We start from the raw sequence: 27,699 nt of genomic DNA on the forward strand, positions 1-27,699 counted from the left end.
TAAGAAGAAAAGTGTAGGAGAAAGGTTAGGGAATACCCATTTTTGTTTTAAGATCATGAAGAATGAAAGTAGATAATCCTGAAAGTATATATAAAACCTTATAAATGGGTTGGCTTTTTAGCTTGGCCATCCTGTAGCAATCCACTTAATAGAATTTAAAAATTCACAGTAACAGCTTTTCACTTCTTCCAGATTAAAGTACTAACATAGTTCTCCATTTGTTGTTTTAATTCCCATCTACAAACACACATAGGATAGGAGCACATCGCACCGCAGGAATGTCTTGCTGATGGACCTGAGCTGTGCTTCTCAAGTTAGTTGGCGGTGGTGTCCTGATTGCTGCATGTAGGCAATACAGCTGTAACACTACAACATCTTTTGTTTTTTCCCTTTATCTTTCTGGTAATTCAGGGCTAAATCTAAGGAGAGGCTTGGAAATCACTTTGATGCTGCAGCACCTGCCCTGCTGCTGTGCCTCTGCCTCCAAGGGATGCTCATCCAAACTAGTTTACTGAGCAGCAGTTGCTAGTGTGAGTGTCTAGATGATCTGGGAAAAGATAGTGTCTAATGTCCTGCCTTTCTCAAAAATTACGTTCTGGCGGGAATAAATGACATCTTTTAGATGCTTCCTGCAGATTGGACCACCTGAGAAATTTAGGCAGAACACCTGATGTCTGGGGCCTAATGAGGAGAGCTAAACCTTTGGGAGCTTTTGGGATTTGTTTTGTATTACTCAATTTAACGTGTCTGTTGTTGGGTCTAAACTTCCATCGTTGATCATAGAGCAGCTACATTTTTAGCATGCCTAGTGTCTGTTGGGAGAGAAACATTTTTTACTGTTTTTCTTGCAGGGTAGATTGCAAATCCATGTTTGATCTATCTGTCTGTGATCTGTGTGTACAATAGTATCAAGTGGCTGGTACCTCTTCTGAAAGCAACTAATTCTCTAGAATTAAATTCAGATGCAAGTAGAGGGTTTTTTTCTTTTTTTTTTTTTTCTTTTTTCTTCTTTCCTGGTTTATCTCAAGTTTTAAATAACTTCAGGGGAAAAAAAAAGGTGGGGTTTTTTTTGAAAAACAAGATGATTGGTATTATAGTCTGAAAAAATGTGAGAATTTAAAGTAATCTCAAGCAGCATTCACATTGGCCATATTTGCTTATCCAAGCAGTACTTCCCAGGACTGCTGCACAAATTGCAATATGATAAGAAAATGTTTACACCTGGGATGGGTATTTTACCTTCTGAGCACCCAGTCCACAGCGTGGTCCCACGCACAAGTATCTCAATGGTAATGCCCTCAGTAGTAGCTAGTTTTCTTCTTCATGTGGTTTTCCCAGTGGTAGCTAGTGAATTGTTTGGATGGTGTCTTTCTGCTCATTTTCTTTGTTTCTGATCATGGCTTTCTTTATGACTGCAGAAACTACTGCACTGGCCTATGTCGGGAGATACCTGGATGATGGAAATGAGCAACCAGGAGGGGAAGGGCATGATTTAAAGATTTTTTTTTTTTTCTGCTGATAAAAATCCCAATGAGCGTGTGACCTCCAGAGCATGCAGCGCAGTATGTCAGCTCCATGAGCCTTCTGAGCAGGCTCCTCGGTGTGGCCCACAGGAGCACTGTGCTGCCTGAGTTACAGCCTGGGTTAATGCTGGAACTACTTCTTGGCTTCCCTTTCCCTCCACCGAGGCCCTCTCTGGTGCTTGTTTGAAAGTTCACTTATTACTCACTGATTACTCTCAAGTGGTTGTTTTCTGCTCCTGAATACTACATCTCATCTTCCTGTTTTTCAGAGAAATGATAATGCAAGATGGGATGCCCTGGAAATCAAATGCATTGCTTAGCGTTGGCAGCTCCTTCTCACTGTGTTAGGAGCTGCTTACACTCAGTATTGAATAGGGACAGACTCTTCTTTAGCATCAGTTTGCAATTTTGCAGGAAAACTTGTAGGTACTTGACAAATACCATACTCTGTAAATAATCGCTTGAGCCCATCCTGCTTGCTTAAAGAGCCTGCACTTATATTCATGTGCAGCAACAGAAAAGTTTAAGAAATTAATTTATACTTGCATGCAGGCAGCTGTGTGTGAAAATAAGACAGGAGACTGCCTCCTCCAGGAGGAAAGTACAGGAAATGGTACAGTAAACCTCTTGCAAAAGCTGTTTGTGCATTCTTCAGATGATCCTGTTGTCGTTCTCTATCCCCTGTAGTCACAAGAGATTTGCATAGATGCTTCCTTCCTTCTTCAAGACTGTTTCCTGCTGCTGGTTGCTCATATTTTGGGTTCTGTTGTTGAACTTAACTGTAAGAGTTGGATTTTAGGACAAAGGGGAAAGGAACAAGGAAAAAAAACCACCTCTAATTTCACTGCGGCTTCTGAAGTCACTCAGAAAGACCAGTGGGGAATAGCAGAGTTTCTGCATGTTGGTTCTGCTTCACCTTCAGTGCTGCCTGATTTAGGACCAGGAAGTTTCCTTCAGACAGGGGTAGGTGTAGATAATGAATACAACTTCTTTACCATTACACGAAGGAGTATAGGGTGTGCTTTCTATGTAGTTAGAACTGAATCTTTACTTTTCCCCAGTTCTTCCTGTTTGTGACATGTTGTGCTTCAGAAGCTAGTTGCCATCTGCCCCTGTATTCAGTTGAGCAGAAGGAATAAATTTAAACCTCACCTTTTTGTGTTTAAAGAAATCTTACATTGACATCTTGGACACCTCAAGCCATGTGGGAGCAAGACCGGGAGATCAAATGCATATTTATGGAAAAATTATTATGAAAAAACAGTATCCTGAGCAGCAAGGAGTTGAGCATGACTCAGTTTGGAGGTGAACGGGCATAGCAGCCGTGAGCAGAGCTGGCAGCAGACTGTGGTGAGAGCAGAGTGTTTTCTCTGGAACGTATTTGTATGTGGAGATGAGTGCCAACCTGTTCAGCCCTTCCTGTATCCTTTTCTTTTTCCTCGATGTGCCTTTAACTGGGTGTTGCCTAGCTGAACATGTTTAATGCGCTATTAGATTTTATGCCTTGTCAGCTGAGGATTAGCACCCGGAGTTTTGCAATGGCTGATGAGCAAGCGGTTGTGGAGTTGCTGTTCCTGAAAGGCTACATGTCTCAGAAAGACAGTGTGGTGTTTATGAAGATTTTAATTTTTTAATAAAATATTTAAGTAATAAAATATTTGACAAGTAAAATATTTAACTAACTTTATTTTTTAAAGAAGAAAATACTTGACTAGTGTCCCATTTATGAGATGTTTTCATTTACTTTTCAGGAATCTTTTAAATTTTGAATCATCCAAGGTGCTCATCTTGAAAGTAACACGTTTGTTCATCGGAAGTTCTTGTTGAGAAGAAACTGTAAATATTTCCCTAGTAATTTTAATTTGAAGACATCTTGTTATAGAATTTTACCTCTGCTTATTTGGTGAAAATCTAGTAAATGCAGCACACAGTTGATGCCAGCCTTGATGCATTTTTCAGAAGTAGTGTTTCCTTGATGTGTGTGACCACAACATGTTTTCCCTGTACAAGGTGTAACCTTGCCTGGTGCTCATGGTGACACTGCAGTCTTTTTTTTTTTTTTTTTGGCTTGTCTTTGACACAAAGAATTTTTCAGGGAACTAGAACAAAGAGAGGAAGAGCAAGCTCTGAAAACTACATTACATAAACCAGTAATTTGTAAAACCCAATTCATGGCTTGCTGGTCACTGTGGCAAGAAACTAAAAATGTTAAGACTGAAGCTGACATGAAGTGCAAGGTGTGATCCTACTCTTGTTATGTTGCCCACAAACAACAAAACAGAGCTCGTAATCTTCTGTAACCTTTTAGTGTATTAGTACCTCCTGGTAAACTTCGATTTTAAACAAATTCTATGGTGGCACTTTCATTTAAAAGGAAGCTAAAAAGGGGGGAAATGTAATTTTATCCCATCCTCAATCTGAAAATTCAAAACTACATCTTCTGATTCTCAGCAAACAGCCTTTCTTAACTATTGGTTGAAGACTCATGTGCCAGAGAGAGAAAATAAGGATTTACTGGCAAGGCTAATGAGAGTCACTCAGGACTCTTCTCTGTGTTTCGTTTATTGACTAGCAAAGGTAAACTGCAGGAGTGTCTCCTAAGCACCTACATCCTTTACTGCATCCAGGCTGCAGGGTACTTGGGGGATCATAAGTTTAACCTTTTCTGTGTTTGGTTTCTGTTGTACATGATGAGGATTAATGGTGGTTACCACCTGCAGAGGGTACTTTGATCTCTATCTAAAGTATGATCAGTGTTTACCCAGTACTGTTAGCTCTCTCTTTACTTAACTTGCACTGAAACCGTTTGCATAGTGCTAGTACTAACTCTAAACTAATCCTCTCTGAAAAGTCTTTTATCATAAACCAATTATTTTTCTGAGTGATCATTATTTTCACATTAAAAAAAAATACGCATGGCAAAACGATGCCTACTGTGTCAGCCAGTAAGTAATGGACCCTTTGTGGACACAATCAGGAAATGTGCCTTTTGTTTTCCTGCACCTGTTGCTGTATTACAAATAAAATCACCCAATGTTTTATTAAATAAAATGAGAAGCCCTAATGAAATTGTACCAGCCATTACCAGGAAGTCTATTGAAAACATTCAGCAGCTGCTGAGTCTCAGTTCATTTACACTGATAGGATTGTTTTGTCCTTCTTATGCTCTAAGGGGGAAAGCTGCAGTGCCGTGTTGGTGTACAGCAGAGCCGTGGACCATTTCATACCAGTCTCCTCTAATTCCCTTTGGAGTATTTGATCCGAATCAGTAATAAATCATGCTCAACAGGTAAGTACCTATGACTTGTAAAAGTTCATCAGAAGTCAGTGTCCAGGTCTTACAGCTAAGTGTTCTGCAAACACCAGCTGTTTACCAGCACAGTGGTAAAGCAGGTAAAGATCTACTGTATTATTCTGATTTTATAGAGAGGGATTGATCAGAGTGGTTAAGAATCAAGTCAGTCAACCCTTCTTGTTAGACAAAATACCTCGGTAGGCTGAGGAATCCTCTGGAGTGAGCTGGGGGTCAACCTTGTTCAATATAGCTAAATATCACCACTCTTTAGAGAAAGATCCCTGACAGAACTGATCTCTCTGTCTCTCCTGTATTTAAAAATCCAGACATCTATCACATAGCTGTGCTGGCAAGTAGGTGGAGACTCCTTCACCGAACAGACTGTAGTTCCTAACAAGAGTTGCTTAATTTAAAAGAAAAGGTAACACTAGCAATAATCTCCATGCTAAATGCTGAACAGTAGATCTTACACTAACACTGCTAAGTTGCATCATAACCACTTTGGATATTGGAAAATGTTTGATAAAGACTTTCTGGTAAAAATAGCATAAGGAAGAATTTTGTTCAAACTTGCCCGATTCCAGCATTTCTAGGTTTGGTTTTTAAAATGTATGAGAAGTAGTTGGAGGAAACTGTCAGCCAAGCGGTAAGTGATACAGCCCTCCCCTCCCACAGCCCCTGGGAAATGAACAGCTATGCCTGAGGGCAGGCGGTGCGGGATGAGGACATGAGGACGTGCAGTCCCTGAGCATCTCCTGCAGGACTCTTCCTTTCTGACCACTGCGCGTGAGCAGAGAAATTACCACTACAGTCTGTCTCCTGTCCCTCTCTCTGTGATGTTACAAATTTGTGGATTTACTCTGAATTTATCCCAGTGCAACTTCATGAAGAGCTTAGATATAAGGAAGTGAGGCAAATACAAGCTTTCTGGAACTCAGAGAAACCTTCCTCTCTGAAAAGTTGATCTGAAATTTTATGTTTTTGGTGAATGGCTTTGGCATCCCTGGGTCTGGCCCGCTGTGAATAAAGTCAAGCCAGGGGTTCCCCTAGCCCTTAGGATCCTGTATCTGCTCCCCTTTGCTTTATTTCCCAACCAGTCTTTCTGAGCCTGTCCTACTGGTGTTTTCAGCCACCTTGAGATGGCCCTTCTCCTCTCTTCAAGTGCTAACCTGAGGAGGAGGAGTGAAAGAGGGAAGTGAATTTGGATATTAAAAGGACTCAGCTCTCCCCTAGTAAGTAAGTTAAGGCCAGAGCATCTTTCATGGGGTACTTAAGGCCCAGCCCTGTTTTGAAATCACCAAGTGTTGCCATCGGAGCCATGTGTTAGGATTCGGCACCTCTCTGGCTCACAGACTCAACACCTCCCTGGTGCTGGTATCAAACATTTCCCAGTGCCCAGAGCCAAAGCCATGAGCTCTGTCAGCCTGGCTGGCCCAGAAAGGGCCACGGGATGGGTGAGCCCCAAGTATCCTTCAGAGTGGAGGCCCGGCCTGTCTTCTGAAAGGCAGGACGTAGCATTGCTTGACAATCCTGTCTTTTACTCCAAGCTGATGGCAACACAGGGCACCTAGCTCAGAATAAGGCAAATTTGGGGGATGGGGAAAAGGGAAAATGACACCTTCCTGTTAGGAACAGCTGGGTTGTGTTGTCTGCAGTCAGGTCCACAGGTCCAAGAGCTTGTTTAGGCTCTGGAACACCCAGTGATGGGGAAACTGGTTGTCTCTCCTCACCATGGCGTCGGTACTGATCCTTCCCTCTTCCACAGTGGTCTTTTCCCCAGGTGGTATTTAGGTGTATTTTATTTTGTGAATTGCTTGGGTTTGTGGCTGGAGTATGCAAGGGGTGAGCAGCTCAGCAACTGCCCGAGGGAGGAAAAGGGCAGGGCAAGGGCAGGGTGCAACAGCAAGGCAGGTGAAAAGGGTTTATTTACTCTGTAAACTGAGCTCGCTTGAACCCAGTCTGGCAACAGATCCAAGAGGGGTTCTGACAGGGACTTCCAACTGCTGCCAGTAAAATAACTGCAGCTGGAAGAGGATGTGTCTCTGTTGCCCAGTGCTTTTGATGCCAACTGTAAGGTTTGAATAATCCTTTGCTGTCATTGTGACCCTATTAGAAAAGAATTCTATCCTCAGAGGAGCTGGGGAGCAACCCCACGAGGCTCTTACAGCTTAGTGCCGTGGAGGGAAATGCAGGTGGCTGCAGGAAGGAAAGTAAGGGGCTAAGCCAGTCAGGTGTATTTTCCACATGTCTACATTTACTGTTTACATCGTCCACACATAACGTTTCAGTAGGGCAGGTGGTTCTGCCAGCCTCCCTCCTGCTCTGAGTAAAGGCAGGTGAGTCCTGGGTGCAGAGTCATGTAAGAGGTGTCTGAGGAACTGAGACATTCTCCATCTTTATCTGCCCTTCTTCATGCTTTGTGATGCTTGGTGAACTCTACCTGGTATTGATTTCAAACTGAAACAGGCCTAAACAAGCAATTTATATATATATCCCATAAAATATATGTATTAAAAAAGGTCAGAAGAATCTGCTGTATGATATATAGCAGGTGAAAGTAAATGCTCCCCCTGAGCAGCTCCTACAAAGGTACTTTGCTATTAGAAGGTTGCTTATCATCACAGGTACAAGCATCACGAGTGCTGTTAACATTTCTACAGATAAAGAAATATGCGAGTTTGTCAAAGAATAATCTTTAATTATTTTTTAATAGCTAGAGAAAGATCTGCCTTTGGTTAAGAACACCAGAACACAAGTGACCTGAGCTTGTATCCATTCCAGAGTGTACTCATACTTGGGTGTAACATCACTAAATACTGATCTGCATTAAATATTCATTTGTGTTTTACCAGTAATTATTTAATTCCAAAAAAAAGGAATAATTGTATTTTCTTGCAAAGAAAAACAATCAGAAAATTTTATTGTGTATGTAAAACACGGGGAGGAGTATCAGTAAGACCACTATAAAATTTTATTGCAGGAAGGACATTTTAATAGACTAGTTATTTAAATAATTTTCCACTAAATATATGTATGTATATACTTGTTCCTATAAGGTCACCCTAGACTCTGGAAGTTAAAAGTCAAAATCAGTAAGAACAACTTTGAAATACCTGATATCAAAGGGGCCTGATGACTAACTCAACATGGCCAAGTACCTTTGTGATTTTCTCTTGGGCTGCAAGTGTTTGTCAGGATAAAAAGCTGCAGTCCTTGCTCTTCAGGGCAGCTGTCCCATGAATTCCAGCACCAACAAGCCCAAGATTCAAGCACAGAAAGGCAGGCAGCAACCTTCTCAGCACTAGGCGTGGAGATGGGAAATGCTCAAAGGAAACCGGCCTCTGCCAGAGCAAAGTGCAGCATCTTAAACCCACTGCTGAGCACGCGAGAAGGCAGCTGCTGGCCAAGTCATCACAAAGAGCAGACTCGAGGAAGCTCCTGAAGGCAGCAACAGGTCTGTGTTAGCTATTTTAATCAGTGATAGCACGCAAATGTCCAGCAGTCAGGCTGTTCAGGTAATGGGTCCTTTAATTTTTTACTGTATTAATAAAAAAGTGATCCAATTTATCTGTTTCCTTTAGACTAAGAGATTCAAGATTAAGGAGATTTAAGAAGCAAACCACACCATATCCATGAATTATCAGTGCACCCATTATGAGGTATGTATTTGCACAATCTGAAAAATTAGGATCTTCACCCAAAATGCTGATGCTCCCCCTTGCTTCCAGCAATTTAGAACAGGAAAAAAAGTTATTAAAACACCAAGCTTACCCTTATCTCCTCTGAGTGGGTTCAGGAGACAATCAAATCTGTAGTTACTGTTGAAGTCATCTAGAGGAACGATGCCAAGCCTTAGTTCTTCAGTGCTTAGTTAACCCAAACATCCAGTCCATCCTCCAACCACCCAGCAGAAAGGGATGCGCAAGAGAAACTGCACAAACTACTCCAAGGTATTTATAAACAAATTATTAATGGTCACTTCATATTAGCTTTGAGTTCCCTACATTTCCGAACAGATGAACACTCTCCTGCATCTTCAGTTTAAAAAGTATTCCAGTTCCAGAATATAGAAAGTTTTAACATTAAGGCATACATACAGCTATGTTGTTTGCTTTCATTTAATAAAGATCAATTTACTCATACTCAAATACATGGAATGTTGGCACAAAACTAAAGCTCTTGTGGAACAGCTACCAATCATACACAAATATTCTGTGAGGTCCTCTTGACTTGCATTTCTCCGATAGATACACCACAAAATGGCTTTAATAATACAAACTGAATGCTGGATCAAATCTCTAAATAATAAGTAGCAGTTAAAGTAAATGGTTTGCTTTATTTGTAAATTATGTACAGAATACATTTTTTTTTTTTAATTATGATGGAGCAGGAGAAAGAAAACAGCCATCATTTCCAAACCGTGCTGCCTCCTTCACCTGCTGGAGATGACATCTTTCTCTGAACCAGATGTACAAAACCAGTTTGGATTTCCTCAGTTGCTGGCACGCAGTCTGGAGAAAGAGAGAACACTGCAGCCAAATTCAGCACTACCAGCTTTTATATTTTCAGCAAAATACTTCTGCTAAAACTAGTTTTCTTAGGAAAGTTTTCACAATCTTTTGAAAACAAAGTCAAGAAAAATATCAAGAAAGCTGTGGGCTAAGAAGGGCTTTACCTAACTAGCTATCAAATGAGTATAACTAGGAATAATCTGAGATTTGGTCATTCAACTTTTACCTGTTTTACAAAAGCAAGTTTGAGAAGCTAAACTAATTGACCAGTTATGCAAGTACCAGAAAACTATGGTTTTCAGTATGTTTGAGGACGATCTGGGCAATCTATCAATCAATAGAAAACTTGTCATATTGATAAAACTTCTGTCAATGGCTATTAATGATTAACATAGTACCAAGTAATCAAGTTAATGGTTAAAAAAATGAAGGAACTAGATATAAAACCGTTTGGTAACATGTATATTTCAGCAAACAAAGATGCTACTGTATGGTCTATGTTTTGGTGATCAGCCAACAAAGAAAATCCAACCATTTGCACATACTTAGTCCCAAAACCACAGTGAGTTATGATTTTTCATGTGAAGGCCTGCTTTCGGTATCTTCCTCCTCTTCCTCTTCACAATCCCCTTCGTCCGTTTGCTGTTCCAGTTCCTCTTTTGTGATCATTTCAAAGTCGTTTCCATTTCCACTACTGTGCTGGGACCGGTCGTCTTCACGCCTGTCACTGTCAGTGTCTGAATGCCGCTCTCCTCCCGAGCCGTCTGTTCCCGAGTTCCTCGTTGCTTCTGTTTTCCCATCGTCTTCTTCCTTCTTCTCACTATCTGATTTCTCCTCGCTGTCGTATTTTTGCTGCTTTTTGGATTCTGATTTTTCCTCTTTCTTTAAGTCTGCTTTTGGTCCTTTGTATTCGTGTGTGTACAGGGGCCTGAAGGAGTCAATGAATCCCACGTCCGCTGTAAGGTTTGGCAGGAACCAGAAGTGATGCCTTCCTCCGGTGATGAGCCAGATGATAAGGAAAAGGATGCAGCGAGCTGTATTAAAAAAAAAGGGACATTTGGGTTTTTATTATAAACATCCGCACTGCACAACTACAGTGTAAGAGATATCCCCTACTAAGCCCCACCCCAAGGCAGGGACAGGGGCGACCCTGGGGCAGAAGCCCCCATTCCACAACAGCACTGAGGAATGGTTTATTCTTACCACATCTCCCCACCCCACTAACCACGGACCTTATCCGTGATTTAGCCCTGAATCCCCTCTGCTACAGAAATACAAGTGAAAAAAAGCGCTAAAATCCTGGTTACGCCATTCTCACCACTGAATCTGTTCTATGTACAGTTCTTGGGTTTGTTTTGCCCCTTTTTTTTTTTTAAACAGAGGCAGTGACACGATCTCCACTCTACAGGGGACACAAAGAGGTGACAGAAGCGTGAGCTCTCTCTCTTTCTGTGGCACAACTGTGACACCCAGTGGGCAGGAGGGAAATACATCCACGGAGCCAGCCTGGCTGCTGCCGACAGCAACGAGCCACCCTTTCGCCTCCCAGTACATCTCAGACCACGTTTAAGGAGCTGGTTGGTCTCTGCCTTTCTAGACCCCGCCTGCTGAGACGGTGAAACCAACACTTACCAACGGCAAGAAGAAGAATACTGGCGACAAAACAGCCTGCGCCTACGCTGAGGTAATAGACACCGACACGCATTTCTGCTGGCCATAGCGGGAACAGAGTTGCAGCTATAACAGCAATCACTAAACAGAAAGGTAGGAGAAAAGTGTGAAAACTGTGATTAGTTTTTCCTGGTATGTGAATAAAATTCTAGGCTTACTAGTTATTCAAGGCTTAGTGTAGTACGAATTACTGGTAGTATTTTAGGCCTTGACTGAAACCTTGTCTAGTCCCATGGCTCTGGGTAGAGACACACCATTTAGCAACTGTGTGTTTGGTCAACAGAGCAAAGAGAGTTCCTCTGAGGAGAGGGCACGAGCAAACGGGCGAGCAGGGAGCTGCCTAAAACCCACACAGCAGGAAACGGGCGCAGGGAGCTGGGTGGAGATGGTGATGGCCCCAGGGACCAGTCAGAGGCCTGAATATGGTGCCAAGGGATGACACGGATTCTCGGGAAGGGTGGTTCTCCCAGGGCGAGGAAGCTGGAAGGTACAGGTCAAGGGTGTTAGGCCAGCAGTGCAGTGATCTGTTAGCTCACCGATGTCGGTTAGCATCAATGCTAGTTTAGATTAAAAAAATAAAAGCTGATTGGGCTTATCCTACACAAATACAAGTTCTAGGGTCAGAAAGGTATCGTTCAAAGTTTAAAATCCCTTTAACATCTTTCACATTTTTATATAACCCACATTTGCCTATTGGACAACTTCCTCATTAGCTTAAAGCAACGGAAATAAACAGCGTGCAAACCTGTGCCAGTTCAGACATTTGCTAAAGCACGTTTTGGCTTTTTCTTTTTACCAGGTGTAGCCCCTCCACCCCAAGATCAAAATCCTTATGACTGGTATCAAATCATGCTGACACTGAAGAGCAAAAGCTTTGTCCAGAAGAAAGGCAAACTTCCCCAAGGACAGACAGGCCTGTTGATACTGTGCTTACATTTATGACGTGCTCACCAATATCTACTCTTACTTACCAAGGACAAGTCCCATGGCAAAAGTTTTAAAGTGAACGGGGTCATAGATCCACACATAGACCTAGAACAGAAATGATCTGGTTTACACTTGGAAAACAAGCTCTCTGATAAAGGATTTCATTTATTCCCTCACCCAAGCGCTCACCGCCGTGTTGTAACACTGGGTGCTGACCAACGGGCGCTGTGGTCAGCACCGTGTCGCGGCAGAGGCCGAGGGGCTGCACGCCTGCGGCCCCACACCGACTGCCTCAGCCAGGAGGGGAAGAAGGAAGGGGTTTCCATGCTGTGTAAGAAAACCAGCACAAATCTCAGACTGGATCTGTCAAAGAACTACTTCATGAAAGAAGCTGTACCCAGAGTAACTTACAGGTGACGTAAAATCCCAGGGAAAACAATCAGACAGTAAAACCAATGGGGAAATGAAAGATTCAGAAGTATCACCGAATCAAGGTTTGGTTTTATCTTTCTTTATTCATTAGTGTTGCTCAGCATGAAGCCAAAAAACTTGTAAAAAAGTAAAAAGTTTCTCAGGTCCACCAAGTGGAAACAAGAAATACTTCTAGCTTTGAAGAGATTCCCTTAGGAGAAAAAAAACAGACTGAACATACGGAACAAAGCAACCAGCTGAAATGCTCAATTCAGCTTAAGTTTGATGGCCTTGGGCAAGTGTAACCACACCCTCTGTTCCACAGCACACCCTTATCTAAATGTCTACAGGTGCAACACTGGGTACCAAATGTTGGTGCGAGAACTGTGGATCCATTCGAATAAGATTTGCTTAGTCTTATTGAAAAAAACTTCTGGGTAAAGTGCAGGATTTTCTGAACTAGAAAAATAGGAGTTTTTTTTTCTTGCCAAACTAAACAGTTTGAACCTTAGCTATTAACTGTGAAAAGCAGCTGCTGATCACTAGAAACCAGCAACCTCCTAGCAGATGTGTTAACAGGAACTACCAGGAGGACACCTTAGAGGCTGTAATACAGTTTTGCAGTGTGACGCAACAAGATTTAATATTCTGCTTCTCACAGGGTATGAAAGTTGACTATACACAGGTGCAGCTCTGCCGTCAGTCAACTGTTCTGTGAGCCCAAACAAACTGAAGAGCACCACTGGTGACTGGGCAATAAGACAGTGTGTAATATTCAGTGTTTGTAAGTGCAAAATAATGAAGAAAAGGGAAAAACCACCTCTGATGTAAATACACAAGGATTGGCTCTAAATTAGCTACTAAAAAAAAAGCTCTTGGGAGTGGCAGTTCTTAAAAAAATGTCAGCTCATTAATAAACAAGAATGTAAATTATGTCAAGACAAGAAGTAAATACTGTTTTACTGCAAATACAGTCCTGCACCCTCATTCTGAATGCCGCATGCCATCCTGGTTACTCCGTGTAAAGACAACAGGGAGGATCAGAGGTGGGTGTGATTCTATACGAGGTGGGATGAAACAGAGAAAGGCAGGTGTAAAAGAACTGACCGAGAAGAGTAAAATAAAGGAAATACATTTTCTGCACAAGTGATTTATTTACAGCATGTGCTGCCACATCTGTTTGATAACCAAAGGTATACAAGAATCTTAGGGGAGATTCCAGTACAGCAACACACAGCAGAGCACTGTATAATTTTGCTGGAGTAAAGACTTACCACTTAAATCTTAAAAGCACAAATATGACTGTACGTTACAGAGCTGTTAAAGAATTAAATTCTTTATCTTCCACGAAAGCAAAGAGAAGTATTTAAGACCACAATTTCAGTGGTAAAGCCAGGATGAGAATCCAGGAAGGCCCCAGTGTCCCCTCTCTGCTCAGATCACAGTCAGGCAGCCTCTGGCTGGCAGGTATGTTTGATTTCCCCTCCTGCGATCGAACATCATCTCCTAAAAGGCTTGTGTCTTGTTTAGAAATATTTCAGCATGCCACAGGATAATTGGAGCTGGAAGGGACCTCAGGAGGTCTCTAGTCTACCCTCCTGTTCGAAGCAGGGTCAGCTGTGAGGCCAGCCCTGGTTAGGCCGGGCTTTACTTAGTCCTTCTTGAAAGCCTCTGGGCATGGCAGCTGCAGAACCCCTGTGGGCAGCCTCGAACACCCATTACACCCCGAGGACAAACATTTCACCTCACAGCCACTAACACCTAAATGAGTGGCAATTAAGTTTTCTTTTAGATTTTTTTTAAGTTACTGTCCTACATTTATCTCCCTCTAACCTCCTTGCAAATATCTAAAAATCTGATGTTTCAAGATCAGTCATCCAATTGCCATTAATTTTTCTTTCAAAATGTCGAGAAAGTTTTCAGAAATCCAGTAAATTAACCTATTATCTGACAATAATACATTGACACAAAAAGTTAGAAAGTACCCATAAATCTTACCTCATTTCCATCCAAGAAAACTTGGTCTTCATGTGGCTCAAGTTTAAATTTCCTCTTAGTTTCCTTTTTCTTGGGTGTTCCTGGGGTCTCATCCTGAGGACAAACACAAGTTATATATCTATTAAAAAAAAATACAAAAAAATTAAGAGGGTTTTAATTTCTAGTATTTTAATATATTGAGTCTGGTAACTTCCCCAATCTTGAGATCACTTTCACACTTTTTAAAGTAAAGATGCTTTATTTCCTCCTGTTCACATTTATCACCAACTGGGTACCTCAAAAATAAAATTGTAAGGAAAGAGAAATTTTAGTTAGTGTCTAAAGACTAGACTGACTTCAGGATTATGTTATGTCTTCAAATGCACAGCAAAGCTCTGCTGATAACAAAGTCTGCACTAAGATCAAGAACAGGGTACAACGCTTCATAAGCACTAACCTGATTAGAATTATTTGGTACCTTGGTGCCGTATTCACCACACGGGCAACCTTTCAGAATCAGGTTCTGCCTGTTTATTCTGTATCCTCCTCAATCTCTTTTTGGATCTTGTGCTTCCTTTTCCCTGTCTCCTGTTTCCTTCCCTTTCCTTATTTCTTTGCTTGAAATTAATGATCTCATTTTTGTCCTGTGTTGTTCTTCAAGTTACTACCCACAGGCTTATATAATCCACTAAAATATAAGTTCAATAATTAACGATTAGTTTAAAAATTAACATTATATTTAATAATGTAACTCTCCAGATGACAGGGAATTGGAGGAGTTCACAACTTTCATAATCAGCATTTTAAAGTACCTCAAAGAGCTGGGTAATCATATACTGGCTTCTATGTTTAGACTGCCAGCAAGATTATTTATAATTCTTTTATTAGCCATGTAGCTTTCTTCTGAGATCTAGACCTTCATACAACAGGCAGACTGCACCTCTCACCAAGTGCCATTGTTTCACTTGGGAGTGTCTGAACGGGAATGACTTTTGAGCACTATCCCACTAACTCTCCCTGGATTCATACCACTCCTTGTAGAAGAAAAACCACATCCCCTCATCAAGTTTCTCCTGCAGGTTCTTAACATTTTAATTTAGGAATTCTGTTCTGCTAATAAATAAATCAGGAATGAAAACATGAAAAAACACATGAAAACTTGTACAGTAATAATAAACTATCTGTGTCTCGATGCTAACATACACTTGTACAAAGCACTGCTGCCTGCTGCAGCTGAAGACAAAAAAAAGAGTTTTTGATTAACTCAGTCCACATTAGGAGATGACGAGGTACACAAAGGCCCAACTGAAGCCTCTTTTTTGCTCTAGATCAAAACTCCAGTTTAAAAAAAACTGGATATTTTAGAGATTAAAACAGGCAAGAAAAAGGTATGTTATATTTTATAACCATCAACCATATTTTCAAACCAACGTAATCTTAATCCGTTAATGTATTCTCTGTTACAGGTTTGTCTCTTCTCTTACTGATAGCACTTACCTTCTTACACTCCTCTTTTTCACCATCCTTTTTCTTTTCCTTTTCTTTCTCCTTCTTAGTTTTTTCATCTTTGCCACTTTCCTTCTTGCCCTTTTTCTCCTCTTCTTTCCCACTTTCAGCCTTTCCTTTTTCCTTTTCTTTCTTCGTATCCTTGTCAGGTTTCATTTTCATCACTTTTAATGCTCGATGAAAGAACTGCTTTTTCAGGAGTCTTAAAGCAAAAGAAGTTAAATGATACATTTAAGTCTGGTTGTGATAATAATGTTTACACTCATGCTATTAAATAACACTCTAGATTATTTAATATAATCATGAATAGCAGGATTGAAAGACAGAGGTCATCATCATCTGCTCTATTTGCAAATAAATACACCAGACCTAGTTATTCTGTCTCACCTCTTGCTTTTCTTTTTTTTGTTCACCTGCTCAAAACTGGGTAAAACACATACTTTTCTGTGGCAGCATTTTGCCTAGATATAAATGAATACTCGAGATATAGGATGGAGAAACCCACCAGGTCAATTTAATTATCTTTCCTGTCAACGCAACTGCATCCAATATTTATTTTCAAGTTCCTGTCAGTGTATTTCATAGCAAAAGTAAGGAAGTGGGCATATGGCTTATCAAATTCCTCAGCGAGAGGTGCAGGATGAGTAACAGCACCCTGTTGAAACTGCGGTGCATGTGCATGCATCCCAGTCACAGCGGCTACAAACGTACCTTAGAGCGAGCGTATCTACGGCCCGCGGGGCACCAGGAAACAGTGTTTATAGTCTTAAGGTTGTCACCAACCAGTAACGCCCTCAAAAGGATCACAGCCGAATTCTGAGTAGGAAGAGCAGCACAGAATGCCACTTGTCAGACTGCGAGAACGCAGCGGGCTGGGAAATCCAAGCACTTTCACATCAAAAATCCTGGTCCTATGGCTCCAAATTGATGCGATTTGGTTTCTCACACCTCTTGCTGCAGACCAGATCCTTATGCTGGACTGCTCCTTGCATTAGGAAAACTCGCTGAAGGGAGAGGAGTCATTCCACCAATTAAATTTACATGCATGCTGACTACCAAGCAAAGTTGTTTCAGACATATAAAAAAACCCTTCCCTCAGACAACTGTTGATGTGACTTCTCTTTCCAACAGCAGAAAATCACTTGTTTGGGAGAAACTACTTTTCTTCACAGCTGGAAGTTTAGGGGGCTCGGTTACAGGAGAGGTCCGGCCTGCAGGCCAACTCTTTCACTTGCAGGAGCTACCTCTGGCTCTGATGGAATATCAAACGATGGGGCTGGGCGAGACCTACGGCTCGGAGCAGGCAGTCGCGGCGCCAGCGCGGCCAACAGCCAGGTCCTGATGCGGGACAGACCTTGACACGGTTACTGAAGTCCAGGCTGCTTGCTGATCCCAACTTGTCAAACCTCTATAGATCCGCTGAACAAAGCATTACTGATGTAGCTTATTTGTGAACAAAACCCCTCAAAAGAAAATTTACTGAACCAAAATCAATATATAAGTGTACTGGGAGACCTTATGTACTGGGAACAGTGTTATGAATTCAGTTAGTAACTTGTTTTAAATACACAACTGGTTGATGCAGTTGACATAGGATGAAGGAGCAGGATCTGATGTTTGGTTTTTGTTTGACAGGGCAGGTAAAACAAGCAATAGCCACAGCAACAGAGTTAAGGTACTTGTTTTTAATATGAGTACAAGACTAAGCAGCGTCTTATACTGAAGAGATTGTTTTTGTATTAAGATATTCCTCCATCCCTTCCAAAAGGCAAAGGAAGTGGACAGCACTAACATTTAAAACTCTAAAACCAGCTTCACTACCCAAGATGGCCTTAGCATTATTAGCAATACAGAGGCGAGCATGAGAAACCCAACTGCAGACACAGTACAGTGCCAAACGGATCATCTGGTGATAATGATACTGGTGATAAACATCAGTGCTGGGAACAGAGGGTGGAACTGATTTTCTCCATGCACTACAGGCATTCTTTACACTACTGGAGCTGAAGGACTTAACCAACTGTCGCCTCATCCGGTGCTTTAGTAACTGAAGACAAACACACAGACTCCTACCTCAGTCCAAAGACTCTGGGAGGCAAAACTACTTTTTTTTTTTTTTTTACTTGTATTAAAATAATGCTTTTTTTCTAAACTTTCTTGAAGAAAGTAAGAGGATTGAAGCTCAAATACAGAATCAGCCCTGCCTCAGGCCTGGAACTGGGGGGGAAGAATCTCACCTTGCTGGATGGCCATCTAAGAGAGGCCAGAAAAAAAGACTAAATATTAGCCATATTCTTCATTTCTAAGTAGCTTTCACAGAGCTCTCCAAGTGTATGCAGTCCTCTTAACCCTCATGTCTGCCCCAAACCAGGCACAGTCAGAATAAGCCATTCACCTAAACAAAGCACTTGGCGTACACTAAGCAGCAGGGACACACCACCTGAGAGGCATAAATCAAACCTCAAAGTCCAGCTTCCGCCACGAGGGTGGACTGGGTCCGCAGGAAGGAGTGAGTGGAGAGCTCTGACCCTACTAACTTCAAATAACTATGAAATTTAGAAAAATAGTTTTGTTCATCTTGCTGCCCTAAGCAGCATAATGAAAACATGAGAGAGTTTTGAGAACAAAGATGATGAAACTACATTATTTCCACCCTCAAACACAGTAATAAAAATACAATCATTTCCACATACAACCACAGATGTTTTAGAATGCACGAAGCCTAAGTGAAATTGCTTCCTAAATAACAAAGACATCTTGACAACTATAGTCATTAATAAAATTAATGTATTAGGCTAGGTCATACCTGTTGCAGTAATCAACTACAGACTCTCGGGTTGTAAATAAAGCCTCTTCTCCTTTCTTTGCCTTTGCCCATTTAGAATCCAGGAGGCAATCCACAGCTTTGGAGGCTAGAGGGAAAAATGGAGTTAGAAATATTTATTTTAACATTTAAACTACGTTCCTTGAACCAAATCAAGCAGTCACTTCTGGTGATGTTCCACATCCTCTTAATCTTTAAAGATTTAGCTACTATTTAAAGACTAGCTACTATTCTGAAATACAGCACTCCTGACAGCCACACACCTTTCAATCACAGGGCAAAAAGTTTATTGTGTTTACTTCAGGCTGATAAGATTAATTTTATGGTAATCTAATGCCAAGATAAGTTTTCAAAACCAAACTGTAAGATCAGTCCTTACTAGATAAAGCACTAATAATAAAAACAACACAGCCCCTCCCACACACCCCAAGTACAATGTTAGAAGAAGAAAGTTTCATTCCCTGGTTAAAAGTCACCCTACCAATAAAATAATCCACTCGGTGGCCCATCATGTTGGTGGATTTTGTTGGACAGTTGAAACGTAAGTATTTAGCAACAGCCTTCTCCTCTTTGAATGGCTCACCGACCTCCTGCAACAGTAAAAGTGCAAAATTAATACAGTTTTAAACACATGGGAGACACACACATTTGGGCTTAAAAATCAGGTATTGCAAAGTCTTCGTTATGTTATGTCAACATATAAATAACAAACAGAATGTAGAAGATGGGAGAATAGTCATTTTTCCCAAGAATTTTCTGTCTATATAAAGCAAAAAAGCATTCCTTTGCGAACTCCTTGAGCAGCTTTAAAAAGAGCAAACTAAAGGAGGAACTAAGAGGAAAGCAGGGAGCACATGGGAAGCTGCTTAAGGCACACAAGCTTGGATGAAAACAGTTGTGAAGCTGAGAGCAAAGAAAAACAACAGAGCGAGGAATGAGCACGTATGAAATGGCAGCAGTGCAGGCATACTGACAGAATACAAAGCAGCTTGAATTTCACATGAAAGAGGAGAAAACCACGTTGCAAAGAAGTTGAAGGATTTGGCTTGAAAATTTCAGTACCACTGCGTGACTACAAAATGACTTGAACATCAGAGTACACCAGAGGAGATTCTTCCAACCTAGAGACTAGAAGCATCGGGATGAAGCACAGCGGGATGAAGCAAAGCAGGATGAAGTACACGAATGCCAAAAGAGCCGTTTTAGGAAAAGGGAGGCCCAGGCGTGCATGCATCCATAAATCCTGTGCATTTACCAACTTGCAGAGAGGTATTAGAATTCAAAGATTTGTAAGACAGAAGGATGGAGATGCGCATTTCCAATTATGTCAAATTAAGACCCAATATTTGTAAGCAGGAAAGGAAGACCTTTCTGATGTTCCTGCTTCATAAAATCGCATCTGAAACAAACATTTGGCATATTACACTGACTCATGCAAACTTCCTCAAAAATTCCTTTCTGGAAGTGTGCTTTTAATCAGTAAGGCTTAATTCTCCAAATCCCCCTGCTACTCACAGACCAATAACAGAGAAACACTAGGACATCTTTTCAGACTGCCAGTTACCTTTTCTGTACCCATTCTTCTCATGCTGGCCAAAGAAATACATTACAGAAGCCACAAAACAGATTGAATTCTATATATTCCTGTAAATCACCAGAGACTATTTAAAGACATAATGTTTTTAAAGGTCAATAAACATATACACCCTCCATTACTGCTTTTAAGATGTAAAACCATATAGCAGGAAGCACGTTAAGGGGAAATGCAAGGTCAAATAGATGTTGTTGCACCAGAATAAAAACTTCAGATGGTGAGAGTTGTTAATTTTCAACAGTCTGCACAGCTAACTTGCAAAATCAACTGGTTAATGAATTATCCTTCTAGATGGGACTGTTGCTTTTCCCATCTGAGGACAATTTTAAAGAGAATAATATAGACATAAGATATCCAAATGACCAAAAGACTCCATAGTTTGTTAGTCCTGAGATTATTGAGATTTTTTTCAAGTCTAAATTCTTCATACACGTATAGAAATATGCTCTCACACTCACCAGTTAGTTTCAAAAACATGTGCTCAAATTAAGCCAGACGATCCCAACAGTCCTCATACAGATTACATTAACTTCTCCACGTTCAATCCTTTTTTTCCTTCTTTTTAAATTTTAAAAATCCATATAAAACATCAGATAACACACAGAAAACTATTCACTAACTGACAGTGCATGTATATGCATAATTTATGTACTGTGGTTTGATGTCTCCTTATATGGTACAGTTGTACCAGTAATTGTAAATCACTGATTTACAAACTACCAAGTTTGGTACCAAAACAGATTTGGTTTAATAGCAACAAAATGAGTTACAATGAATTTAAAGAAAATGAGCGAGCGCGTACCATTGTTGTTACCATGTGGCACACATGCTAAGGTACCACGGAGACTGATGACTGATGCAGCCAACTGTTTCAAAATAATGCTTTTCTAGTATTTCCTACCAGCAAATTAAACTTGGAACAACAACTCACAGGACAAATATTGTTCTTCACAGCACAGACAGTAAAACAGTCAAGAGAAACTACAGATATTCACATCAATATTACTTCCTCTGCTAATTTTTTTTCTTCCTAAAATATTTATGATCCTGCTAGGTCATGTGATGTGCTGTGCAGGCAGTGGCTGGCACCAAGAGATTTTTTTTTTTGATTGCTCCTTACTATCCATTGCTTTGTTCTTTTCCGTGGGATAGTTTCACACCATCCCAAACAAAAAAATCTTCCCTGTGAGAGAGATTGACACAGCTTAACTGAGCTTATTCTGAGAAAGTTTCCTCTGCAATTTAATCTTCATTTTTCATCTTATTTTCATCCCTTTATTTGCAGAGCCAGGCTTCTGTTAAAATATTAGAACAGACGACTGACAGAAAATAACATTACGTTTCATCATAAAATCAACAAAAGCACTGAAAATTTCAGTATCCCAAGCGCAACTTTTTAAAGATGCAGTTCAACTGATCTTTATGTTCAAGTTGTAAAAACAGCCAAAACCCAGGCACTGTAAGTCTCCTTATACATTTGGAAAAAGATTATATAAGTGAATCAAGGGGTATTTCTCAATAAATTATAAAGGTTTAAAACAGATGACACAGCCTTAAAAAGCATATGAAAACTTGAGGATATTTAAAGTTTGCTTTTACAGGAAAGACAGAAAGATTCAAGAAACATCTCAGGCAATATGTTTCTGGAATGTTGTAAAATGTCTTCTCAATTAAAATTCTACAATTAAACTGTTCTCAAGGAATTAAAAAAATAGGATAGTGTCAAGCTTCCAAATACTTCTGCTCTAGATTTTGGTTTAGACCCTTGCACCTACTTTAATTTTACATACCAAAAAATGCATGTTGTCACTAGACAGCATGTAAAATGTTGAGATTTATGATCCCTGATAATGTACAGACTCTGGAAGAATGCCATTAAAAATAAAACAAAACCCAATTTCTTATTTATCTAGACAGAAGAACCCCATCTACAGGAAGACAGGAAAAGCAGTGTTCAGTCTACCTACTTACTAGAAATGCACTGACATTTTAAAATTTTTAAGAATAACTCTCAAGCATTCCTATCAAAATTCTGCCCTATATGAATTCATAAAACGACACTGAGATTTTCAAACCCAGGGACCTTCCACACCCACTGAAGTGAAAGGAAAACACTAATCAAATTATTTTTTTACCATTATCTCCCAAATATAAGTATAGGAGAGTGCATTCTGAACGTCCTTCCATACACTCAAGTTAATTCAACCTCCAAGTGGGACCGCAGCAGCAGCGAGGCCCGTACACATTAAAAATTAAAGCATCTGAACTGAGCTATTAAAACCAGCATGCCCATGAGCTTCCTTCTCCCTCTCATCTCTACCCAAGTAGGACTTATTCAGGTCTCTTACTCCTGGAACCACTCAGTGGATGTCAAAAGGCCAAAGCGTATCTGCGGTTTGAAATTTCACTCATTTTTTTTTTCCCCTTTGCATCACAGCTGTGAGAAGACAGGCACGACCCAAGACAGGATGATTTCCTTCCACAACACTGTAATATAAACAAGGTTTCTGGAAAATCAGAACAGAGAACAGAGTAAATGACAACCATCACTAACAAGACAAGTTATACCACGTGCAGACAAACACATTACAGGGATTTATGTTCCTCTGTTTTAAAGCGACCATCAAAATTCTTTGATTTCAATAAAACATCTAGTTTATTTCTTTGCTCTTACATCTGAGAACTTTGACTTTCAGAACACCATCCCTCACAAAAGACTTCTGAAGCCTGATAGTTTATACAGTTTTCAGATAAGGAAAAGAAGAAATTTAAGCACATTTGTCACGCGCAGCCTGTTTAAGCTGAGGTTATGTCAAAAATGACACTGTCAACCCTTGTTTCATCCCTCACATCTCTCCTCATATTGTAAGGACATTACAACCACATTAGCGTTATCTTCTCTGAAGATGGTCTGAGCACATCAAAGCTTGAGCTAAATCACAAGATTATCTTTTTCCTTTCCCTGTTGACTCTCAGGAACTTAGCCTAGAAGATGTTCTGTGCCAGGAGAGCAGGTACTCCTCATCCATCCTGCTGAAACATTTATATTTTGCCCAAAATAAATCAAGGTGCAGTAGGACAGAGAAAAAGCACACAAATTAACATGATTCGATAGATCACTGGGTGGGAGTGAGTAGGGGGTAAACAAACACGTTAGGGTCTTAGGACTTGCTCTTAGGACTCCATCTGTATTTTCTTCAGTGACTAATAAACATGAAATTGTCCGACTCTTGCACTGATGACCAGTACATGGATTGCCCCAGGTCTTTGAAAAGAAACTGTGGCAGAGCCATGCAGAGAAACCAGTTCTTCTGGATTACTGTGGCTGTGTGCTAGCCACAAGATATTAACTTTTCTTCACAGAAAAAGATTAACAGATTTTTTTTGTCCTATACATATCCTACAAAGTATTTGTCATCTTCTTTCTTTCTTTTCAGCCATCACTAATTTTTTTGAGCACAAGCTGTAAACTTACAGGTTCTAAAACACATGCCAAAGGAGCAATGTACAATACTTTGAAGCCAAAACATGCCAGCTTCAGTCCTCTTCTAACCCTAGGCCAGTTGTTTCGATGTTTTCCCTTCCCACATCCAAAAACTTAACTCAGATTTTCAAAAGACAGTGACTTTTCTTTTACTGCCAAGTGGGGCTGCTACTTTTAATTCCTATTTTTCACCCCTCACTTTGTTTCTTCCTCCTCTATCACCTGATACCATTCATTTTCGAAGGAGTTATTTAGCCATTCTCCTTTGCTATCATCCCACTCAGCTTTACTAGAATTTAGGAGAAAATAAAGACAAACGGGCAAGCTGGATTAAAATCCGCATTACTGGAAAACCATTGCACTGTAATTTCTGAAGATCCTTTCCACCCTCATTCACAAAAAACTCTAAGCACAGGGAGCAGCAATGCAGCTCTTGCATTTTCCTATCAGCAGAGCCCAAATCACAATGTGACAGAACCGTAGGCTACAACAGTTAGTATCGATTAGTAGATGTCCTTCATCAGGAGAATCTCAAAGCCTGAATTCAGAGATTCAAGAGAAAAAAATAAGTCAAGAAGTATGTGTCATTAATGGCACGCACACGGCACTGATGCCACCTCAGCCATCAATCTGCAGTGAGACATCTGCCTAAGAACTGTTTTCTCTATTAGTAAGAGCAGTATTTATATGCATTAACATTTCTAAAGTAGAGGATGCAGCACTAAGGTGCTGTACAAGTGCTATTAATCTCAACGCAAAGCTAAACAAAACTTCACATGGGCAGAATAAAACTGTGCACAATGGAATCTGGCCAATGTAATTAAAACTTAATGCCTACTTAACAGTCAAATTGCAGACCTGCCAACAAAGTGCCACGTGTTACCCAGCTGAATGCTTGTCAAAGTAACCAACTCTGAAGATTTTGTGCTTAAGTGAGTATTTCAGGATACATATGGAACCGTATTTTTTTCCAAGAAATGGAAAAAGCTTTGATCAGGTTGTTGGAATAACAGGCATTCAAAGACTTCTCCCATGTTTTGAGATGTATCTGTCTAAAGAAAAATATTAAACTAGCCATTAGACAACATATGTTGGTTTTCTTTTAATGTCCTTTATATACAGCAGGCATTCTTGATTTCAGAAATTTGAATCATGTTGGAGCCCACTGGCTCAAGCAATCTCCATCCTACAGAGCAGCCTCTTTTCACTACTCCATGTCTGAAGTAATCTCCATGTTAATTGCAGTTAAATTACTGTTAGGAATGACACTTTGAGAACTTTAAAATGTCTTTGTTCAAACTTTTGAAGGTAAGATTTCAACAACTTCCATTACTTTCAGCTTGTTGCCAGAGGAAGAGTCTAAGCTATGCAATACAGATTGGGCAATGTGTCTTTCTGGAAATGCATTCTCTAAAAGACATTTTCCCTGTTACCACTTCTGATGGAAAACACAGAAAGTAGGCTTGACAGAACGTTGATCTACCTTATCGAGACCTTCTTCATGTCTCATCTCAGGTGTAGCTAGCTGACCTAACTCCCATGAGTCCAATCTTGATGGCAGACATCAAATCCTATAAAAATTATTCAGAATCCAGGTTCCGTACACACAGCACTTGTAATTGAACTGTATTAAATCAGTCTCTTCCACAGCTAAATACACCGCCTCCTCCTAAGAATCTTACTCTTGTCAAGAAATACAGCTCTCCTTAATGACAGTGGGGTATTCAAATGTCAGACTTGCATACAGTATGATAAATAGTCTCTTTATTAACAGGTACACATCACCCTATAATAAGTACCCGCTTCTAAAGCACCTGAAACACCTACAAATAAAAATCCCACACTTCATTTTAGAAGAAGAAACTTGCAGCATAACCCTGAAACATGATAATCATACTGTAACTATGCCAGTAAAGTTCAAAAAGCTTTAAAAAAAAAAACCCAAAACCAACCACCAAGAAAAATACAAGTTGTTTTATTCACTGACCAACTAAGCACACCCTTTGGGCACTCAACAGTATTCTTTGTTCCCATTATTGTTGACATACACTGGGAAACAATGAACATGCAAACCACATTTATCTACAACATTATATCACAAATTTAGGCCACAATCTTAAACCGTAAGTGTCTGCACCCAGACATCGATTTAATTACTAACAATCGATGGGGGAAATACTTTTACTGCTAACAGTCTGGAAATTAAGCATGTGCTTAAGTGCCTGCAAGACCACAGCCTTGGGTATTATACAAAACATTAGATTACATTTAATTTGTTTTTGATGGATGCTTTATTGAGCTGTTGTCATCCTTGGTAAGGGACAGTCTGTAACGATTATGAAAAGAGAATAATTCTGTAGTGTTTTACAATAATTCATTGAATGTGAGTGATTGATAAGGCTTGCTTAACAAGATTTTGATTAACTACTCTCCACATTTCTCCCCCCCTCTCCGCCCCAGTAATTTGAATTAAAGGGAAAAAAAGGAACCATTAAAAAGAGGAACCATTACAAGCACAGGCACATCTCCATCTTCTTGGGGGAAGGGAAAGTGGGCTGGGAAGGGAAAGGATGAGAAAGGAGAGGGCAGCCAAGCAGAAGGATGACATATGAAGTGTATGTACACTGTTGAACGGCTCTATGATTTCTCTCATGAATATTATCTCCACTTACAGCAGAGCAATAAATCCCAAACAAACACTGTTTAGGCTAGTGTTAATAATACATGATAGTAACAGGCATTATAGTAACTGAGGCTGTAACTATGCCCAAAACATGGATCAAAAAACCTCTGTGAAACTCGTTAAAAGTGACATATTGAGAAGTTCAGACTTCCAGGTAAGCGAAAATACCTAAGCAGTCTTCACTTTGCCTTTAGTGACACCACATCACTATCACTACATTTTAACATGATCTCAAAGCTGATTAGGTCTATTTTTAGACGCGGTTGTTTGTTTACGTTTTCCAACCCCAAATTTCCTTTCCTTACCGCATCATTTCCTAGCTGGAGCACGTTTGTTTTTAAGATGCTTCTACCATCTGTCCCACGTCTTTTGCTTACGAATCACTGGAACAGACACGCTGGGTGCCAGCTCTCGGCTAAGGTGGCCGCTCGCCTGGGGATCCTGTGTTGTTATACCACACTAAGCTATTGTTCGACGTTGGTAACGGGTGAAACCCTAAGTATAACACGGCGGTTACAAACAGTAACAGTTCCAAATCTCACCCTCTGCTCATCAAGACGATGCAGTTCTGAGGGCGCAGACCCGCCGGGCCCTCGGATAAAGGCGAGGTCCGGGCTAACGGGTGGGCCGGGTGCCCCGCCGCCGGCCGCCCCTCAGTCCCCCGCCGCGGCAGCCGGTGCTGGGGGGGCCCGGGGCGGCGGCACCCCCGAAACGCTCCTACCTGTACTTCGCCGCCGCGCAGCGGGCTCCAGCGTTACTCGGTATTTACCAGGATTTACGAATTTGCTAGAAAATTCTCAGGAAAACCTGTCGCCTGGTGCCAGCCCGGGCTTTTACCGAGCTCCGGTGAGGCGCTTCTCCCGCGCTCCCCACCCCCCACCGCCTGCGGGGCTCCCGCTGCCCCGGCGGCGACCGAGACGACGGCGCTTCCCTCACCGCCGGCTCCCGCGGGCCGCCCGGCACCGCCCGCCGCCACCTCGCAACGGCACGGCGTCGGGGCGGGGAGGCCGCAGAACCGGGAAGAGGGGGAAGCTCCTCTGAGGGGCGGCCGGGCCGCCCGACGCAGCCCACCCGGCGGGGCCGGGCCACCCTGAGGCCGGGGAGGGCGTACGAGCCGGGCAGGGAGGGAGAAGCTCGGCTACCTGGATCCGCTTCCTGTGCCTCCGCCGCTCCGCCATGTTGTCCCCGTCTGCTCCGCCGGTGACGTGAGCCGGGAGGCGGAGGGGGGGGGAAGGGGGGGGATGGCGGCGGCGGCCTCGCGAGAGGCGGCGGGAGCCGGGGGAAGGGCGGGAA

At 41.3% G+C, this 27,699-nt stretch overlaps 1 protein-coding gene and 1 long non-coding RNA gene across 5 annotated transcripts; one reads left to right on the forward strand and one right to left on the reverse strand.

Annotated features, from left to right (window-relative positions):
• The first annotated feature begins 3,296 nt into the window (after window positions 1-3,296).
• LOC141927234 (uncharacterized) lies at window positions 3,297-8,670 on the forward strand. Its single transcript, XR_012624335.1, has 3 exons — window positions 3,297-3,359; window positions 4,696-4,812; window positions 8,400-8,670. It is a non-coding gene; the product is annotated as an uncharacterized LOC141927234 (long non-coding RNA).
• Window positions 8,671-8,920: 250 nt separating this feature from the next.
• SEC62 (SEC62 homolog, preprotein translocation factor) lies at window positions 8,921-27,699 on the reverse strand. Of its 4 annotated transcripts, none has more exons than XM_074834299.1 (9): window positions 27,549-27,699; window positions 19,127-19,235; window positions 18,628-18,733; window positions 15,813-16,023; window positions 14,337-14,429; window positions 11,972-12,032; window positions 10,962-11,081; window positions 9,875-10,363; window positions 8,921-9,329 (listed from the first exon to the last, which is right to left on the reverse strand). In XM_074834299.1, the coding sequence occupies exons 1-8, from the start codon at window positions 27,582-27,584 to the stop codon at window positions 9,897-9,899; spliced, it is 1,203 nt and encodes a 400-aa protein (XP_074690400.1). In that variant the 5' UTR covers window positions 27,585-27,699; the 3' UTR covers window positions 8,921-9,329; window positions 9,875-9,896. The 4 variants fall into 4 exon arrangements, with proteins under 4 accessions (XP_074690400.1, XP_074690402.1, XP_074690399.1 ...); XM_074834301.1 differs by adding an exon at window positions 26,712-26,847 and having other exon boundaries at window positions 8,921-10,363; window positions 27,549-27,604; XM_074834298.1 differs by having other exon boundaries at window positions 8,921-10,363.

This window comes from Strix aluco, chromosome 9, assembly GCF_031877795.1.
Source record: "Strix aluco isolate bStrAlu1 chromosome 9, bStrAlu1.hap1, whole genome shotgun sequence".
NCBI lineage: Eukaryota > Metazoa > Chordata > Aves > Strigiformes > Strigidae > Strix > Strix aluco.